Source organism: Miniopterus natalensis, chromosome 1 (genome assembly GCF_054644295.1).
Source record: "Miniopterus natalensis isolate mMinNat1 chromosome 1, mMinNat1.hap1, whole genome shotgun sequence".
NCBI lineage: Eukaryota > Metazoa > Chordata > Mammalia > Chiroptera > Miniopteridae > Miniopterus > Miniopterus natalensis.
The window spans coordinates 56,505,710-56,526,793 of NC_142081.1; the positions used below are offsets into that span (position 1 = coordinate 56,505,710).

Below are 21,084 nucleotides of genomic sequence, written 5' to 3' on the forward strand. Positions count from 1 at the left end.
CTAAATATACATTACTTGCTAAATACTGATAGAAACAGCTCTTGTCTGTATTGATATCACTATAAATCAATAACCCAACTAACCTTTGAGTAGCAATGCTCTGGAGGCTCCAGGAAAGCTACCTTCAATCTGATGTTCACACAGAAGCTACAGTTGTGGGGAAAGGTGGGACAACACACCCCAACTCATCAAGGACAGAAAGGGGACCTGTGACTGGCTGGGTGTAAGATGGGCTATCTGTAGACACTCTGCCCCTTGCTCCCAGCCTCACTTCAGGGTCTGGCAGATCATGAAATGGGACTCCAGGGATGGGAGGAGGTCCCCCAGGAATACATAGGACCTATATTCTGAATTCTCACAGGTTCACACTCTCAACAGGGATCTGCCTTAGTCAATAGGGTGGCACGACTTTCCGAGATACAGACACCACCCAGGAAACATGCGTGTCAGCTCAGCCAGAGGCTCGCACAGTGAGAGGCCAGAAAAGGTGGAACAAAGGTGGTGGAAGCCTGCACCAGTGTGCACACCCACTTTCTGCACCAGGTTGATTAGGGCAGTGGGGCAGGGTTCCATGCAGCCCCTCCCATCCCCACCAGATAGAAGGTCCTGATCTTCCTGGCATGATATTCCCTTTTCTAACTATAACATTAAGTTCTGCAGAATCACTCCTTTTCAAATGTTGGATTCAGCCACTCAAATAGTGGCTTACAGTGGGGTAGAGTAACCTAAGGTCAAAAGAACAATTCTGCTTTTGGTCCATAAATTGAAGACATTTTATGCCAAAAACTCTTTGGGACAAGTTAGCAGTCTGATATGGTAACTATTCCCATTCTACCACTGTCCCTTTTATTGCATGTAGTAGCCAAGTGGAGTCTCTCCAGTCATGCTGTGGGCAATGAACTATGTGGAAAGCCTAATAAAAGCATAGTTTCAAGGGAGGCAAAAGTATAAATTGTAGCAGAAGGGGGGGGGGGGTGAAGGAGCAATGCACATGCATCTCCAGGAGAAACAAGAAAACGTAAGTTGAGTATCCCAATGACCTACCGTTTGGGCCTGGTTCTGGGATAGGATAGTTCTCCTAAAGGAAACAAAACAGAAAAATCATTTAGGATGCATAATACATTTACCTTCTGAACATTTTCAATTTTTCAAAATTAAAGTGAAGTTTCATTCAAATGTTTCTTCTTAGAATTAACACAGGCTCAGGCCACACTGCTGCTGGGTGGATGCTGGAGGGGCTACACTGAACAGTGCTATACTCACCCCACTCAATGGTGCGCTTTGCCCAGGACTCAGAAACAAAGTATGCTATGTGCATCCCCAGACAAAAAGGGTGTTTGGGCTGCTACTCTAGATCTGCTTTCCCTTTCAGCTCCTTGTGCTCTGAAAACACACGTTGCTAGATACAGATTTGTTTAGTCTGGCAAACTTGGACAGGGAAAGGATGAGGGTGTTTCTAGCAGCTGCACAGGTTGGAAAAGTGTGAGGCTCTTCTTTCCCCTCTACACCAGGGCACAGACCAACACTTGGTCCTCCCTTTCAAAACATCCTGTATGGAGTTTTAAAGGTCCCCTGGGAATACATGGGACCTGTATTTTGAATTCTCATAGGTTCAAAAAGCAATCTGAGTTTTCCTCATGTTCACAGCTATTATTTATTTTAGAGAGAGGAAGGGAAAGAAACATTGATTTGTTGTTTCATTTATGCATTCATTGGTTGATGTATGTGCCCTGACCAGGGATTGAACTCAGAACCTTAGCTTATCTGCACAACGCTCCAACCAGCTGAGCTCCAACCAACAGGGCACAGCTATTGCTATTATTATTTTCCCTCAATGCCAACTGGCTAAGAAATTCCTGGTCATGAGGAAGAACAGTGAGTGGCCAAATCCAAGCGGCTATTTCATTTTACTATTTTTTAAAAATATGTCTATTGATTTCAGAGAGAGGGAAAGGGAGAGAGACAGAAACACCAATAATGAGAGTCATTGATCGGCTGCCTCCTGCACACCCCCTACTGGGGATCGAGCCCGCAACCAGGGCATGTGCCCTGACCAGGAATCTGAACCTCGATCTCCTGGATCACAGGTCGATGCTCAACCGCTGAGCCACACCAGGGCCAAGTGGTTATTTTATTAATTCTTTGAAGGCGGTCCAGAAGAGGAAGAAGGGATATGAAATGTTCATAGCACCTACTATGTGCCAGACAGTGTTCTGGGCTTTACACACATCATGGCAAAAGGTCCTCGTCACAGCCCAGTTTGCAGATGTGAGATCTGAGGCTGGAAAGTTCAATAACTTGGTCAAGGTCATATTGCCAGAGAGTGGATAAATCAGGGCTAAACCCAGTGGGTCTGATTCCCAAGCCTGCCTCAATGCATCCCCCCACTGCACCCCCAAGGTGGCACATCTTTTTTCCTTGAGGGGTGATGCAAGGAGCAGTCTATTGGGTGATGAGGTCAGAGCTGGGCCCCACACAGAGCACTCTGGGAGAAGACACTACTCAAAGTTTGCCTCACTCTGAAAGCATCCCCAAGATGCTCTTATAGGTAGCAATACACAACACTGGGGCTATTTAGCTAAAAAGATAATAACCTTGATGCCAAGGACCATGCCTTCAATCTCTTTGAAACCAGGTACAGTGTTCTGCCTCGTGGGCTTATACTGGTTAAATATCCATTCTCCATAATAGTGTTTCCACGGAAGGTCTGAGGTTCTTGCTCATCTCAGATTATTACCAGCCCTTTCTGTTGAAGTAGCTCAATGATAATTTGAACTCCTTGTCTCCAGTGAAACAAAGCCCAAAGCAATCATGCTGATGCTGACCAACTGCTTTGCGTCAGGTCCTGTGCTAAGTGCTATACATGCATCACCTCCTTTAACCCTCACAGCAGCCTATGTGGTACCTTCCAATATCCCATTTTCCATATGATGAGACTAAGAATGGTGAGATTTAGCAAAATGCCCACGGTAACACTAAGGTAGTAATGGTAGGGATGCATCCAAAGCAGCCTGATGTGGGGAGCGGGGCTCAAGGCAGTTTTCCATCTTTTAATAATTTAAACTGGCTACATCTAGAAGGGAGGGAGGGAGGGAGGGAGGGAGGGAGGGAGGGAGGGAGGGAGGGAGGGAGGGAGGGAGGGAGGGAGGGAGGGAGAAGGGGTAGGGTATCCATTTAGAAATAGGCAACTCAGGATAGCTATCACTGAAATCTTTTTCAAAGAAGTTGCTGGTCCCACATGTGACATTATACCACACCAGGGCCTGGTGTATAGTCATGTTTCTGTTATACTGAGAGAAATTTTAAACTGTAGGTTAACACAGGCCCTTATTTCAAACATGGAAATGCACCCCACCCTGCCCCCTAAAGGCACTAGGAAGCAACTTCTCAGGCGCTGAGGGAATTCCACAGCATAATCTTCATAGCTTGCCTCCAACCAGGCCAGGCCTGAATACCACATTTGAGGGTGGAGAGGGGGTAAGATTCCAGTTCACAGCAACTGTTGGGCACACCAAGCAGGCCCTCGGTGTCACTAGAAATTAGTATTGTAAATATTTGCGGGAATTAACAGAGGGGACCAGTTTTGACCTTACCACAGGAGCAAGACTGCAGTGACCTTTCCAGACACTAGAGGGTGCTGGGTCCATAACCTGGTTTTTCCTTAGTAGCAGAACACAGTTTACGGAGAATTTAAATACCTCTCCCCATAAACCAGCTTTCCATTTATGTCCTTCTTGCTAACTCTAATCACCCTTATAACTCAGCTTGGCTCCTGACTCCCCTCTCAGCAGGAGACATGCCACCTGAGCACAAGACCATGTTAAAGATCAGCCCTTGCCCGGCCGGGCGTGGCTCAGTGGTTGAGCGTCGACCTGGGATCCAGGCGATCGCGGTTCGATTCCCGGTCAGGGCACATGCTCGTGATGTGGGCTGCAGCTGATCAATGACTCTCTCATCATTGATGTTTCTATCTCCCTCTCTCCCTCTCCTTTCCTTTCTCTGAAATCAATAAAGATATATTAAAAAAAAAAAAAAAATCGGTCCTTAAGTTTGTGAATATTATACTAAGCCTAGCTACGGAGCTCACAATGTTTTAGAAAGTTATCACAGCATGGTTACTAAAAAAAAAAAACCCTTGCTTTTTGTGCGTGGTTTCTTGCTTTTTGTTGGTGACATTGGCTATAATCCTGTTTACTTAATCTCCTTTTCTTTCTTTTTTTTTTCAAGTTTTATTTTCAGAGAGAGGAAGAAAGAGAGAAACATCAATGATGAGAGTCATTGATCAGCTGCCTCCTGCACGCACCCGCCAGGGATGAAGCCTGGGTTTGTGGGGACCTGTAATAGAACCATAGTCTCCTAGATCATAGGGCGATGCTCAACCACTGAGCCACACCACCCAGGCTTAATCTCCTTTTCTTTCTCAGATTTTGGTGGTGATATTTTTTCATTTATCCTATTTCTCATTTATCAAAGTTTCTTAGCTCCGCTGAGATCTGGAATTTTCACTTTTATCCCCACAGCCCAGTCAGGCACAGTCAAGGCTTCCTAAACAGGATTTCTTATCTGTGCGTGACAGTAACAAGATGAGTTGAGTAACTGTTCTTTGTAGTTACTGAGTAACTGTTATTGTATTTATGTCCGTTTTCTAGCATTTTTTTCACTTCAAGTCATACATAGTCCACATAACATTCTCCCTTCTCTTCCCTTGCGGTCCTCCCACCCCACCACCCCACCCCACCCCTGAATAAATCATGGAAATACTTCTGGAAATACTGTGACAACATGGAATCATCTCAGGTGCCTCTAGCATCCTAAATATTACTTTGCCTTTCCTAAATATAGTTTCTCAAATTAGCCTAAATGTTTCTAGATATATCTTAATGGCCCCCTTCCCTCTACTTCCACCTGCACATCGGAGCCCACGCCCTCAGAACGTCTTGCATGTTGTAGCGCTGGGAAGATGCCTTTTCCCGCCTCCAGCCAACCTGAGTGGTGCAGCGGTGAAGACCCTAGAACCACCTGCCCATGGATAAGCCCAGGCTCCCCACCACCGGCTGTGCGACCTCGGGGTAATTACGTAACCTCTTTCCGCCCTCAATTTCCTCCTCTGTTTAATGAAGATATCATAAAAGAGAGTACCCGACTCAGAGTAAACAAGGTAGCTCTTATTACAAAAGAGGGAAAACCAAAGTTCCTTTTTCTATAATTAGCTCACAGTGTGGTTCAACCAGCTCTGGACAATCTTGTCCTTTTTCTTTTGAAAGGGTTTTTTTATTGTTGGAGAAAAGTTGTATTTCCCTTGTTTTCATGTCAATATTAAGAGAACCTACCTGTTCCTTTAAAGGCTGGAATATAGAAGAAAGTGAAGCAGGATGCCAGCGTTGTAGGCTTCATTACATCAATTACAGGGAAGTGTCCCCCTGCCTTAGAGTGAGGGGCAGCAGGCAAGACTCAGAGAAGGTGGTCGTCCATGCCCCCAGGGCCTCAAACCAGTTGGCTGTCTGTCCTGCACACTTAAGGGAACCAGAGCAGGAGATCTGATTTTGGCTTCACTCCCCCTCCTCAATTATCCCTCCCTTGAGTGTCTGAAGGCTGTTTTGAGGGTGGGAGGAAAATCCAAAGGTTTCCCAGTTGGACATTTTGTCATAGGAGGCTTTGTTCTTGGCATTGGTCCCAGCAAACGAGGTCAAAGTAGAAGGGTCGGACACTCCCCCAAAGTCCACTCAGCCGGTCTCCAGCCCAGGCTCTCAGTGCTCCAAGCCTCCTGAATTCTCAGACTCACCCTGCGCTCACGTGCCTACCTTCTGGGAACCATTTCACCCAGGCCGATCCCTCGCCTTCTTCAAGATCCCACAGGAGGTGGGAAGCGAGGGGGCAAGATGCATCTGGGATGACTCCCTAATTCCTGTGGGAATTGGGGGAGATTCAGGTCTGGATGTGCTGGGATTGTGGTGTCTGGGGACATCCAGGTGGGGCTGCCCAACAGGTGGGTCAGGGGTAGAGACTCATAAACATGAATTGTGAACATGGAATGAAACAAAAACCTGCAAGAAGCCTTCCCTACCCTCACCAGGCTGGGAAGGTGGCCCCTTCCTCTCATGTGAGCTTCCCGGGCACCTAGAACTAAGTGCATGCAGGGTGGGTAAAGGATTATTTAATTCACAGCTGTGATAAATAAATAAACTTTAAAAATAATTTCATCCTAATTCAAAACGTATGAACATAAACAAACATGAACTTACTAGACAAATTTTTTAGGTACAAAAATGAACATTATTTAGAATGAGAAATAAAACCACAACAAATCACAAATATTAAAAAAGCTAACTAGTATAAAATTCAAAAGACAGTAATAAAAATTATTATTATTATTTGACTTACTGACACAACTAGATGATTCTTTAAACAAAAATACAAAGCCTCTGAGCTTTGTTGGATGTTCCATCCAGTCCAGCGATTTTCAACCTTTTTCATCTCATGGCACACGTAACCTAATTACTAAAATTCTGCGGCACACCAAAAAATATATTTTTGCCAATCTGACAACAACAAAAAAAGGTAATAATTTTGACTCATTCATATCGGATAATTATTGTGTTGGCTGTTGTCATTTTTTTATTTGACAATCTACGGGAAAAGAGGCCAGTGCCCAACTAAATAGTCAGGTATTGCTGGTTTTAAATTTTTTGCGGCACACGGGGTGGCAATCGCTGCTCTAGTCTGTTAGTAACATTGAATAAACGCTCGCTGTGTTCAAGCCTATGTAATTGAGCATCTACATTTTTAAAAGACTATTGAGCTGAATATCACTTCACAAAATCTGAACAAATGTTCTCCAGTTATATGAGTACATATTTCTCCTCCTTCATTTCTGTCATGCATTTTAAAAGAGAACCTTTTCCCACACCCGTAATTCTAGTTTTCCCCCTCAGAATAGGGTTAGCTTAATAGTAGGGCTTCTTACATAAAATGTTAGAATCCTATTGTGGTCTTATTTACTGCTCTTCCTACTTTTCAAGGAAAATGTTAGCTTTTGCAGATGAAGGTACTGCCCCTTCCCTAGAAGTATTTGTTAGATTTAATTTCCTGTTGTTTACCTGATTTGGGTTTTGTTTTAATGCTGAAACATAATATAGAGGGAAGAAAGGTATTTCTTTGGGCTACTTGCTACTACCCAATGTTCCCTTTTTCTGAAGGAGTTGTAAATTCTTCTTGCAGTCTCAACTGCCTCTGACTCAGAAGTCTAGCTCAGGTATTAAAGGTTAATTAGCCTGCATTTCCTCACTCAGGGTAAAGGCTGCTCCTTAAAGCCTATGCATGTGATCATATAGAAGCTGCTGACTCTGTCAGCTGGTGGCAAACTAACCAGGGAGAGACGTGATGCTCAGGACCACTTGGGCTGCAGGTGTTCAAGGACCCCTTTCTACAATTCCCTCCCCTTCACCCAGAAACCTTAATAGTACAGGATATATGCAAGGGAGGGGACATTTTAAATGTGTTATATTACAGAAACGGAATTATCTTTGTTTTTAAAAATATTGCTATAGGTACAAAGCAGCTCTTTTGACCTAGGGCATAATACATTTGCTAAAAGAGCAAAAACTCCTATCTTCATGGAATTCATTAATGTTTAAACTTGATCCTGACACATAACTTTCTCTGCTCTTTATAACTAAACATCAACCCATCATCCTAAAAATTATTTTCCCTTTAACTTGTTCCCTCCACATACAGCTAATTATAAAACATTCAGGTGTGCCTCAACACCTGAACATACATATATATAAATCCTATAGATAACCCTCAGTGGTACCCAGCTCCCTGGACATGAGGGCTGTGTTGCTCCTGTTCTCCTATCCCGATGCTTGTGCCTAAAACCTGGCAGAGCTCACTATCAGGAACACGGGAGATAAAGTGTCCTCGGTTAGTCAATGAACTATTACTGATATGTGATAAATATGTACATAAGTTGACAAGCGCATTTAGAAATGTTTAAGCGTTCTGACATTACTGTAACATCCAAAGGCAGCAAGGCAAATATATTGGTTCGTGGCCAATTGGGAATAAAAATTAAATTGGTCCTTCATCTCAGAAAGTTTGTGAAGCATTTGTAAGGACTGAGTATTCTAAAATTCTCATAAATATAGAAACTAACTCATGCTTTTCAGTTCACATGGTCTAAGATTAATCCTTAGTAAATAAGTTAGCTTAAGTTTGTTGGTTTAAGTAAAATAGAAATGTCCTTTTTTTTTTTTTAAATCCTCATCTGAGGATATTTTTTCCATTGCTTTTCGGAGAGCGGAAGAGAGATCGATGTGAGAGACACAGCAATTGGTTGCCTCCTGCACCTGCCCCTACCCGGGCCGGGGATTGAGCCTGCAACCGAGGTACGTGCCCTTGGCCAGAATAGAACCAGGGAGCCTTCAGTCCTGGGCCAACGCTCTAACCACTGAGCCAAATTGGCTAGGGCCAGACATGTCTTTAATTTATCTGGGCTTTACAAAAATAAGTTCATGTTAATAATTGACTTTGATGTCCATGAAATTTAAGTGATTAAAAAAAAAAGAGCCCTGGCCAGTGTGACTCAGTGGTTGAGCATCCTCTCATGCACCAAGAGGTCACCAGTTCCATTCCTGGTCAGGGCACATGCCCAGGTTTCGGACTTGATCCCCAGTAGGGGTGTGTAGGAGGCAGCCAATTGATGTTTCTCTCATCAATATTTCTCTCCCTCCCCTTCCTCTCTCTCTAAAATCAATTTTTAAAACATTAAAAAAAATTTTTTTTAATGAATAGTTGGGGTTATGGGAAACCCAAGAGGGCCTCTTGGTTCTTTGCTGCTCCTTGGCTTCCCATTTTTCAGTTTTTGCATTCCTTCACACATCATAGTGCATTTAAGCTGGTGATGAAGAAACTTATGAGCTAACACTTTTGAAAGACATCTTACACTACTGCCAATGTTCGATAAAGTCACTTCAAGAAAATGCCAAGTTTGTCACTGCTTCCTTTCACAGAGAGCTCCCAGGAGACAAAAACTTTAGATACCGTTCTTTAGAAAGGACGTCAATAACAGAAACTCTCCAACCTTATTGAAAGGGACATTATAGACATCTGTCCCTGTCTCTGACACTCACCTCTGCCTACAAGGGACATCAAAGATTCCTCTAGAATGAGAAGCTGCTGACATCAGAGGTAGGTAGCTATCCTGACATCAGCAAAGCCTATATAACTATGGATTGGTATTGAGCTCAGAATTTTGTCTGTTTACTTATGATACTATTCATACAAATAGTTATTCTTGTTCTTTGGATTTTTCTATATAGTCCAACTGTTTATGATTACTGAACACGTGTAAAATAACTGTTAATACTCTTTTCATGTAAATGTTATATGTAAATGTTATACTAGATGCTAAATTTAAAAAAAAAAAAAAATTGAGACAGAAGGCAAAACGCGGATCATAATGGTTCCGAGGATAACAATAATCTAGAGTGCTTTTATTGCAATGAAGGCCATTAGACCTGACTGCTTTACATTTACCTGCCCTTCCCTTTTTGGGAAAACTCCACCCCAACTCATACCCATGGTGACGGTATTGCCCCATCCCCAGTGGTCAACAAGATGATATAGATACTGAGACTTCCTCGGAACAAGCCTTCCCAGCACTGTGAGACCACACTATCAGACCAAAACGTTGGTCATCAATGCATCCTTTGGATTGATTTATGACCAAAAGAGGAAATTTTAAATGGAAAAGGACTTCTACGAAGGTAACCTCACAGGTGATATGACCTTAAATCTTAATTGGGCAAGTCTTGGTGAGTAATCACACCCCAGGTATTTAACTTCTTTAGTAAAAGGCTTATCTTTGCCTTAAGCAAGCCCTGTCCAGTGTTTCTACGCATCTAGCTTAACACACCTTTGAAATGCCCCCTTTCAGACCCCTCCTCCTAACACATACCCATCCTTTTCAGACCCCTCCTTCTGAAGGGGACCACCCTTAAGAGAGCACAAAATCTCATTAACTATCCTGTAATCTGATAATTGCTTCTTTGTGTGTTCATGTAATCTTCCTTTTGTTACCTCCTTAATTTAAAATGCCCTAAAAAAATAAAACCCTGCAAAACTGTTATTCCCAGGAACATTTTAGATCTTGTTCCCTGGCATAGGTTGTTTGGATGTTTCTTACATCGACACCTTCAAGAATCAGCTCAAGCAGCATCCATCTCTAGGGCATCCTTCCTGGGCAAGGGCCCCTATCTGTGAGGCCTTTACGATCTCTGACCTCCATCAAAGCGCTCCCGCTGTTTTATTGTTTACTGCATCTGTCTCCCTAGAGCAGCTTGTGCTTAGGGGCTGCATCCTTCCTCCTCCTCTTCTCGGGGCACCCAGCCCTGTGCTTGGTTCATGGAAGGCAGCCTCTCATCTAGTAAGTGTGTGTGGAATAAAGGGCTGAGTTTGAAACCACTCTGTAAGCTGTATAGAGCTGTACCACTTTCCCTTCCGCATAATGCCATCTGGTGTTGGTAGCAATAAAAACTGTCACTTAAATTCAGGACCTTGTGGAGGCTCTAAGGTCAGTGAAGAGAGCACTGGAATGGGAGTCTCCTGTCTGGGCTGTTAACTAACCAAGCCTGTCACCTTGGGGATGGAACTGACTTCAACTGAGGAAGTGGACAGTTGGCTCAAGGCAGGATTCTTAGTCTGTGGGCCACAGACATCTAGAGAATCTATGGATGGGCTTAAAGGAAGTTTACTCACTCTCTGAAGTTGTTGCCTTCCTGGGGAGACAGACCACAGGTTCTCAATGTCAAGAACTACTAATCTGGATAATCTCCTGGGTCTCTCCAATCTCCATCCTGGTGATATATGTTCTTTTTGAGGGGGAAGGACATGTTAGGGAGTGAGAGATGGCTGGCACCTGTCCCGCTTACTCACTGCCATCCTAACCCCATCTGAGATGGACTTTGTCAAGGGAGCCCTGGCACCATCTCAAGGTTGACTCTGCAGCTCCCTAAACTTTGGCCTCAACAGCGGAGAGGCAGGGTCTGCTCTTAAAGGGACAGGGGGGAGCAGGACCAGAAAGGGAAAAGGCTGGAAATGTGGATTAAGGGAGGTAAGGAAGAAAGGAGCTTTATAGACATAGAGACTCTCAAGATCCAGAAGTCTGGCAAAGGCCTGGGGAACACTGGGAGTCCCCGTAATGCATGCCTGTGCTGGAAGGACAGGAGGAAGGAGCTGAGGATCCAGTAAGCGCAGGCTACTCTCGTGATCATAATTATCCTGCAAAGGAGGTTTTTATCAGCCCCAAGCAAGAGAGATTAAATCCGAGTTCTACAGCTTTTAAATGTCCCTCTGGCCCTCCTTTCTGCCCTGCACTGTCCGTCCAGAGGAGAGGTTTAGGGCATGTCCTAAACCAGACAGCCTCCCTGGTATCTCTTCTGAAAAGTGCAAAGGCAAGTGCACTAGGCTGGCTGGCAAAGGAGGGAGGAGGCGGCAATCCTGCTGCAACCGCCCTGGGCTCCAGCCACGTGCCGGCCTTGGGCTAGGTTCCTGGAGGCACGCGACAGGAACCCCGCTCTGAGCATCAACCGCCAACCTCCCCCTCCCCCCAGCGTGGTAAACAACCGGGATCTGAGCGGCGGGGCGCACGAGGCACAGGGCGGGTGCCGCGCTGGAACCGGCGAGCTGGCCCGCGCTGGGCTCCGAGGCCGGTGGGGCAAGGTCCGGGGGGCCCCCACTCCCCTTCCCGTTTTACCAGGCGCAGGTCCCCGGGTCCGTGCACCACCAGGGAAAGGTTCTCGGGCTTGGCCGCCGCCATGTCGCTCTTCCCTCCCGGGCTGAAACTGCAGCCTGCAGGACGCGTGGAGGTTCTGGCGGCTGCGGGGTCCAGGGCAAAGGGCTGGAGGCCGGGCTTGGGCTAAGCAAGCTGGAGCCCCGGGGGGCGGGGCTTCCTGGCCGCGTGGGCGGGGCTCGTGGGCGGGGCTAGCGGGGGCGGGGCTGCCTCCGCTTCCCAGCCCCGGAGAGAGCCCTGGGGGCTGACGCGGCCGCCGGGAGAGGGGAGCCTCCACCTGCTGCACACTTTTGCTGACCGCCTCACATCCGAGCAGACATCGCTGCCTCGAAAGCAGCTTGCAGAGGCAACAGCCGCCGCACCGGTGTTCTCGAGGTTTAGCCGCAGAAGAATGGGGATGCGCCGTGTGCGGCAGGCTCTCAGGACCAGCCCTGAGACTCTGAGAGAGTTAAGTCTAGATCTGAGGAGAGGCCCGAGGTCCTGTGCGATCAGCTCTGGGAATTCCGAGGCTGAGGGACGGGCGCCGCCGCCCTGATGCAGGCTCCATCGAAGCCCCTCCCTCCTTTGAGAACAGTGCTCATTATTTCATTCCCTACAGCCTCTTTTCCAGACTCTCCACCAGGTCCTATTACCTCCCCCAGGAGACCTTCCCCTGGCCCTTTAAGACTTTGTTTGGCACTTACTGCGTGCCCCACATATGGGACACAGCCTACACTTTCAGTTCCTTCCCCAATGCCCTGGAAGCCCACTGAAGGCAAGGCCTCACTTCTTAAATAGAACCTGCTAAAATGTTCTGTACAGTGTAGGAGCTCTAAAACAATTTTGGTGATGAATGTGGGTCAAGCTCTAGAACCTCAATAATGACAAAAAGGGGAATGTGTGGAGGGGTAAGGGGGTGTTCTAAGACGTTACAGGCAATGGGATGGATTTTTGCAGGGAACTTAGAGTCGGTTCTGTTCTTTGCTTTGAGAGACCTCCCACAAGGCTTGGCTATGTTGACTGGTTCCTCCAGCAGCTCCTGCACTCAGTTCCTAAGCAGGCCTTGCTTGGAGAGATGACTAAATGGGGATTGCCTGCCTTCACTCATGTACATGAATTTAAAACTCACCTTTCAACCTGGCTGGTGTGGCTCAGCAGTTGAGCATCGGCCTAGGATCCAGGAGATCGCCATTTGGATTCCAGGCCAGGACACATGCCCAGGTTGCAGGCCCCGTTTCCCCAGTGGGGGGTGTGCGGGAGGGAGCCAATCAATGGCTCTCTCATCATGGATGTTTCTATCTCTCCCTCTCCCTTCCTCTCTCTGAAATCAACAAAGACATATTAAAAAACAAACAAACAAAAAACTCACCTTTCAGCTCTGGCTCAGTAGCTTAGTTCGTTGGAGCATCGTCCTGTACACCAGAAGGTGGAAGGTTTGATTCCCGATCAGGGCACATAACTAGGCTTCAGGTTCAGTCCCCTATCGGGGTTCCTACAGGAGGCAGAAGATTGATGTTTCTGTTTCTCCCTCTCTCTCTAAAAATCAGTAAATATGTCTTCGGTTGAGGATTTTTTTAAAAAGAAGCAAGAAACAACCAATGAATGCATAAATAAGTGGAACATGAGATTTTGCTTCCGAAGTGTATCTCAGTTTGGCTCAAAAACAAAACACTCACATTTTTCTCCTTGCTTTGTGGGTTTCCATGGGGTTTCCATATAGTCTCTCAAGCATGTCTTTCTGGTGAGTGAAGCTGAAGATGGAGAAAACCCCAGGAATTGAAACTGAGAGTCCTTATGACTTTAATTAAATTTAGCTTTAAATCCTAGCTCTAAAAATCATCTACCTGGGATCATCGGCAAACCCCAAGGCATCAGAAGACAGTAACCTGGGCCTGACTAATCATCACAAAGTGCAGACCTCTGGCAGGCTAAATATAATATCTTGACCTAAGTTATGTTTCAGCTTGTGAGCCCTAGATAGGACTACCCCCTGGCTACTTTCCTATGAGTCCAGACAGAAGGACACTGGAACAGACCTCAGAGCTGTCCTCAAGACCTGAAAAAATGATTTTTTTACCCTTACCTAACCTGCACCAATCATCCCCCAGCAGGATCCAATCCATAATCCAGGATACCTTGTTATTTCACTCTATGTAATTTGTCACCTATATGCCATCAGAGAGTTCAGGCTTTTAAGCACTAGCTTCCTGTTCTCCCAGGTGGTGTCATTCATAATAAAATAGCCTATTTTTCTCCACTGCAATTTTTGGCCTTAAGTGTTTGGCTCTGCTAGCACCAGGTGGACAAACTCTGTTCGATAGATTACAGAATGATTGAAGAGCTGAGGGCCACTTGAACTAGACACTTTAAAAAAAAGAAAAAAGAAAAATGTTTTTACTGATTTCAGAAAGAGGAAAGGAGAGGGAGAGAGAGAGAAACATCAATAATAAGAGAGTCATTGATGAGCTGCCTCTTGCATGCCTCCGACTGGGAATAGAGCCTGAACCCAGGCATGTGCCCTGACCTGGAATTGAACCCTGACCTCCCGGTTCCTGGGTCGATGCTCAACCACTGAGCCACACTGGCCAGGGGACACTTTTTTTACTTTTCAATTAAGAAAACAATACCAGAAGCAAAGCAAAAGTCCTTAAAATAATGACACAACAGCCACACTTGAAGTGGTATTTGTTTTCTCCTGAGCAATAACAAAACGGTTTTGAAACTGTTTGTCCCTTCAATACTGTTTTGAAGGGACAAAGAGACTTGGAAAGGCAGGAGACAAATTTTAAAATATATCCTATGACTAGGGCCCTTTACAGAAAAGCTAAAAGGGCGAGTTGATAGGATTCTTTAAAAAATGACATTTTAAATATAAAAATGTAAGTTGTTATTATAGTATTTAAACAACTTGTGACATTTCTACATAATTTCCTAACAGAGACCAGCATTCACAGTGGTGAGGAACAGATTTTTCTAGGCATTTTACTGAATAAGGGATACAATGCTGTCTTGGCCTTTGCTGGTGGCCTGCTTGGCACAGCTTCTCTGGGTCTCTGCCTGACTTTCCCACAGCACAGCACATTGAGGCACTCTCTTCACCGAAATCAACTTCAGCAAGCTGTTCATAAATTTTTGCTGTGAAAATTTATTTGGACTTTAGAAATTAATTTATGAGATGTGTATCCTCTGGGGTTCCATATCTAGAAAAAGGGAGACTTTAGCCCAGGGAACATCTTATCACAGACATTGGGTTACTTCAGGTCTGGATTACACAGTGCACTAACAAGAAAAATTCATGTGCCAAAGGTCAGAACGATTATAAAATCTTGATTTCCGGATTTCTCCATTTGGTCATCAACTATTTAATTACCCAAACCTGGTTATTTACAACAAAAGGAAGAAACAAAAACAAACAGAAAACCCATGAGATTTCTTGCAGACCTTGGAAATAAGGTTACCAATGAAGGTTAAACTAGTAAAACCCATAGGCGATGGATGAGATTAATGAACTTTCATAAGGAACTAATAAAATCCTGCCATTAACAAATCTCAAGAAAGGATTAAGAGGGGGTAGGAGCTGCTCCGTCGGTGGAGTAGCCCACTCTTTGTCTCACTGCTTTGATAATAAACTCACTTTAAACTAAACTTTAAAAAAATAAAGGATTAGGAAAAGGGACTCAGTAGAAATTTTAGTCTAGATCTACCCAAGGAAGAGAGGTGCGTGGTGATAGTAGTAGCTGTTTTGCTAGCACAGAAGAATGGAAGCAATGGAACCAGAGTTAAAGGGTAGGCTACATGCCAGCCGAGGATGGTGACTTGGACATGAATAAATGGTGGAGGTGAAGATGAAGTGAAGTGGAAAGATCCGAGATTTAGCCCTGGCCGTTGTGGCTTAGTCGGTTGAGCACCATCCTATGCACCAAGAGGTCACTGGTTCGATTCCAGGTCAGGGCACATGTCCACGTTGTGGGCTTGATCCCCAGTGGGGGCATTCAGGAGGCAACCGAATAATGTTTTTCTCCCTATCCCTTCCTCGCTCTCTAAAAAAATCAATAAATACATATATTTTTTAAAAAGATCCAAGGTTTATTTTAGAGGTAGTTTCCATGGGACTTTAGTAAGGGGTGGGCTTATAAAAATTGAGAAGATAGTGGAAATGTTGATTCCCAGATTTCTGACACCATGAACTGGATGGATGAGATGCTATTATCTGATATGGGCAGCACTGAGGGAAGAGGAGTAGTTTGGGGGGGGAATCAGGCAAGTAATTTTGGATAGGCCTAGTCTGAGATGCTTGTGAGACCGGTGAAATGACTAAAGGGCATCTTTGATATAAGGGTGTGGGAAAGTCTAGGCTTGAAAAATATAGACTAGATTTATAAATCAATGGTATGTAGACTGTACTGAAAGCAGTAAGAGAGAATGAGATGATCTAGGGAAAGAGTGTAGAATGAAAAGAAGACAGCTCAGGTTTAACCCCTGAGCGTCTAAGGAGCCAGGAAAAGGAAGGGGACCGGCAAAAGATGCTGAAAATCAAGTGAAGCCACAAAAGAAAGAGCCAGCGTTTTAAAAAGGAAGCAGCCAGCTATTGCATACTGATGTGAAACGTGTTAGTAAGCCAGGACGAGTAAAATAAGGAAACCGAGCCCGTTGGTAAAAGGCCAAGCAGTTTGCAACCCTCTAGTAAATTGCAAAATTCTATCTTCCCCAACCAAAGACACTAAAGAGTAAATGGTTTACACTTCTCCTCCCCAACCAGAGGGTAAACAGCTTAAATCACTCTACTCCGGAAGATAGATAACAGAAATCTAGTTAGTGCCATTTGTGTCAACCGCACCCAAGGACAGACAAAGTTAGGGGAATAAACCTTATTTTGGTTCATCAGCATAAAGCTGTTGAATGTTCTATTGAGATTCTCCCCTAAGACCTCTCCTAAAATTCCAGCCTTTAGAAAACAGTTAAGAACCCTCAAGACAAAGACCCAGCTTGGGCTCACGTCTGCACCTTTCTTCCCTCTCAGGCACACATCTTTACATTTCTCTCCTAAAATCTAAGGGTCCCCGCGAGACTTGCAACCAGAGGAGCAACAGGCAGCGGCAGCTCGTTCTGGGCTTCCCCACTGCATCTGTCTCCGAGGTCCCTTTTTCTCAGCCCCACCTTGGCTCACTTCTTTCCTGGAATGTTTTTAGAGAGCCAACGCGCACCTCCTAGGCTGTCTCCCGTTGCTTCGTCGACCCTAAGCCCTTCCTTTGTTTCATTCCCCAGCTTTAATAAACGTCCTCTCAAAGCCACCTGGACTCATGCTGTGAAATCTAAAACGTCTAGTGGACTGAGCAACAAGGTCCCTGGTGATCTTGGAAGAGTTTGGGTATGAAGGTATGAGGAGACATACTAGGCTGAGATCATTCAGAGAATATGTAATGAGTATCTACGACATGCCACATACAGAGTGTTGGGGATACAGTGAATTATACAGACGCAATCCCCACTTCAGGCAGGGACAGTCATTAAATAGGTAATCAAAAAAGGAATAACTCAGCCATAATTATGATGAGGGCTATGAAGAAAAAGGTAAGAATACCATGAATTGTGTGACAGGGGAGCCCAGTCCAGAGTGAAAGCAAGGGGAGGTTGCTCCCAAAAAGTGATGTATGAGCTCTACTTGAAAGTTTGGGGTAGTCATAACGTTACCAGGAAACCCCGGTGGGGTTCGGGCTGCCCGTCGCTGTGTCCGATTCAATGGAGGCAGGGTTGAATCATCATATAAGGCATTTATTGAGAAGGCCAGCCAACCAAGAAGTCAGGGAGCACACGAGCATCCAAACCCTGTCTTACAGCACAGTGCAAAGGACGGGATTATAAAGGGGAGGGGGTAAGTTGAGGCTGGGAATGGAATGCAGCTATGTGCAGCCCTGGACGTCCGCAGACGTCAGCTCTTGTTCTTGACCAACCTGGCGCTGCGCGGACAAAATAGTCTCTGAGTTTTGTGGTAAGCGCACACCTCTGACTGTTCTGTGCCTCTAGATTTATGACTTTATTCTTATCGCCCTGTGGCTTTGCCATAAACCTGTCTGCTGAATTCAAAGGGAACACCAAGGGTCTGGAAAGGACAAACTTGTAACAATAGATCATACATCATGCTATGAAATAGCACAACTAAGTTATACAATCAAACTATAGACCACAATATTCAGGCTATCGCACCCCATCATTCCCCCCTCTGATTATGTAAATGATCTGATATCTATCAGTCTCACTGATCTCTATATCTTCTTCTTAAAGTAATCATATTGTTATAGTGCCAATATTTTCACCTTTGCTGTATGGCAATTACCTCTTCTAGGTCTTATGAATTTACATGTGCTAGAAAAGAGAGGCATACACTGAATACAGCAACAGGATATTAGACAAATCACAATAAAATAAAAAAAATGAGGAAGGCTTCCATTATGCCAGCCCCGCTAGGTAGCCAAGAAGTAAGAGCAGCAAATTCCTTGGTAAAGAAACCTTCCGCTTGGGTGACTTTGGAGAGTGTCTCTTTCACTTTTTGCAGTTTGTGCTCAATAAGGTGTGAATTGTTTGTTAAGTTAAAGCAGCACATACCTTTGGAGTTCTCGTACCCGTGCTTATGCCTCAAAAATAAATAATCAATGGCAGCACGGTTCTCTAACACAGCCGCCCTTCCTTGCCCTGATTCCTGACCCATGGCTGCTATAGCTTGAGAAGCGGCGCTTAAGGCCTTTGCCATAGCACAAGCAAGGTCGGTGGCTTCAGCATTTAGCAATCCTACCATTACTGGGATCATAAATATGGTCATAGAAATATATTCAGCTTGGCTACACAAACGTACTTCACCCTCACAGTTTTCATCTAGTGTGAGCTCACGGTGCACTTGCTGAGGATGAGGCTTCTGTGGCAACAAACAGTCAAGCGTCCAATCGTGCAAGGGCCCCCATCACTATTTATAGGTGCATAAGAATATGCTGTTAAACCACAGAGCAGGAACCAACCAGGGGGAAGGCGAGCATGCCCATTTCCATAAGATATACAGGAATTTTCTTCTGAACAATTGCTGCTGATTTTTCAAAGACAGTTTCCTGGACATCCTGTAAAATATACACACTCTCTTATGGAACCCCCCCTGCTACTTTAATAGAAGACATGGTATGATCCTTTTCAACAGCAACAGGGCCAAAGTTATATAAGTCATCACAGGTAATTCTTTTCAGTACGTTCTGAAACTGAGTATAATTCCTTTAAGTCTCTAGAGGAGTTCCGATACCTACTAGACACGCGGGAAAAGTCTGTTCTACGTATTTGCCTCCTGAAATACAGAAATCTGACACATTCTTGGCTAAGTACACCCAAACATTCTCATCCCGTTGGAAAGGGATCAGGTCTGCCCTACTGGTAGTTATAAGGCCAAGAGGGAGGCAAATCGTTGTTTCCTTAAAATAGTCTTTAAGTCACCGAGCGGTTGTGCAGTCCAGGCCTTCTCTTCTTCAGGAGCTCTCTTCACGGGAGTACGATGCCTCCAAGGTTTAATCTCAGCCAACTTGACAGCCGTCAGGGTCGTTAATACTACTTCCCAGGGTCTGCTCCACTTCTCCTCTAATTGATCTCCTGGGGATCCTGCTTTCCACTTCTTCAGGAGAACTTGATCCCCTGCGGAAAAGGGGTGGAGAGGACCTGGAAGGGGAGACACTCTAGGAGAAGCGAAGTTATGAGCAGTTGCTAAATATTTACTTAAATGCTGTACATATTTCTGAATAAGCACATCTTGGTGTATGCTCATGTTTTCTGTCTTTAAGGAGGGTCTGTGAAATGGTCGGCTGAAAATAATTTCATAGGGACTTAGTGCAATCCCGCTTCTGGGGGCCTCACAACAGGGCAATTGGTAGCATCTGGTCCCAAAGTAGATGAGTTTCCTGACACAAGGTTGCAATCGTCCCTTTCAGCGTCTGATTCATCCTTTCTAGTTCCCTCCATGCTGAGTGTAGCCTCCACTTGATAGGGAAGGTTTCACTCACCTCCTGGGTTATTTCTGCCACAAAGGCAGGCCCATTGTCACTTTGTAAGCTAGCAGGGAGCCCCAAACGAAGTATTATCTCCTGCAAGAGTACTTTTACAACTTCAGAAGCTCACTCACTTCTGGGAGGAAATGCCTCTACCCATCCTGACAAAGTATCTATTAGTACCAGTAGATACTCCCATCCTCTTCTTGCTGGCATCTGAGTAAAGTCTATTTGCCAGTCCTCTAAGGGAACTTGTCCCTGGTATTGGTGTCCCAAACGGGGTGGGCTGGGAATATTCTTTAGGTTGTTCCTCTGACAGGTGGTGCACTGGGCTATTGAAGTATAGTATTCTCATTTTAGCACTCCCATTTTCTACCCTTACAATTGCTACTTTGAAGATAAGCAAGAGCAACACAATTTGGTAGAAAACAATGACCTCTTCCCCTCCCCTGGCTCTTTGTAAAAGATTTCCACCCACAAAATTCCTGGGAATAGCTAACCAAAGAAGGTTAATTAATGCTTATCTTAGCTTCTGTGTGTACTGCTTCGCTAGCTCGCACCTGCATACCCCCTCCCAACCAAGAATGTGGTTTTTGCCTTTATATTCTCCCTGCAAAGACCGTTCGGGGCTGCGAGTTTTGTTTTGGGCAGGAGGCCACTCGCGGTCGCCAGCTATTAAAAATCTCCAAACGGTCAGTTTGGTCTCTGTGTGAATTAATCTCGTGAAAGCTGGGTATAACACTATGACTTGTCGTGCAGTCTTACTCAACTTGGGGCCTGTTATCCATGGTTTTATATGCTCTAAAAGGGCTTCTCTTCCGTAAAGCGATGACTGGTGTGTCTATCTCAGCACAAGTTCCACCAGTTTTTCTGGAAGGAGGCTTAGCTCACCCTGATTCTTCCTCCAGTTTTGGTCAGTAAACTGAGTATAGCCCCGCTTTTGGGCTCTCTGTAAGTCCTGATCTGAGTGTTCTGGATCAAATTCAGTCAAGTCAATAGCTGGAAGGAGGGGTAACAATTTGGATACAATGGCAGTCTTTGCCGTTTTATCTGAAAAATTACTGCCTTATGCCACACCAGTATGTTCCTTTTGGTGGCCTGCGCAATGCATGACTGCTACTTGAGCTGGAAGGTGGATGGCATCCAGCAGATGTAGATTCTCTTGGGGATTCTTAACATCCTTTTTATTAGTAGTTAATAGCCCCCTCTCTTTCCAAATGGAGCCGTGCATGTGTAAAACCAAGAAGGCGTACCTGGAATCAGTATACACACGGACAGTCTTACCAGCAGCTATCTTGA

The 21,084-nt window shown here is 45.0% G+C and overlaps 1 protein-coding gene across 1 annotated transcript in view; it reads right to left on the minus strand.

The window, feature by feature from the left end:
- The window catches only part of SORD (sorbitol dehydrogenase), a 34,499-nt gene extending 22,609 nt beyond the window's left edge, over positions 1–11,890 (minus strand). Inside the window, exons 1-2 of the mRNA XM_016211382.2 lie at positions 11,756–11,890; positions 1,045–1,078 (exon numbers count right to left, since the gene is read on the minus strand). Coding sequence (XP_016066868.1) covers positions 1,045–1,078; positions 11,756–11,818 — 97 coding nt within the window. The 5' untranslated portion in view covers positions 11,819–11,890. The remainder of the gene's footprint in view (positions 1–1,044; positions 1,079–11,755) is intronic.
- Positions 11,891–21,084: the final 9,194 nt, after the last annotated feature.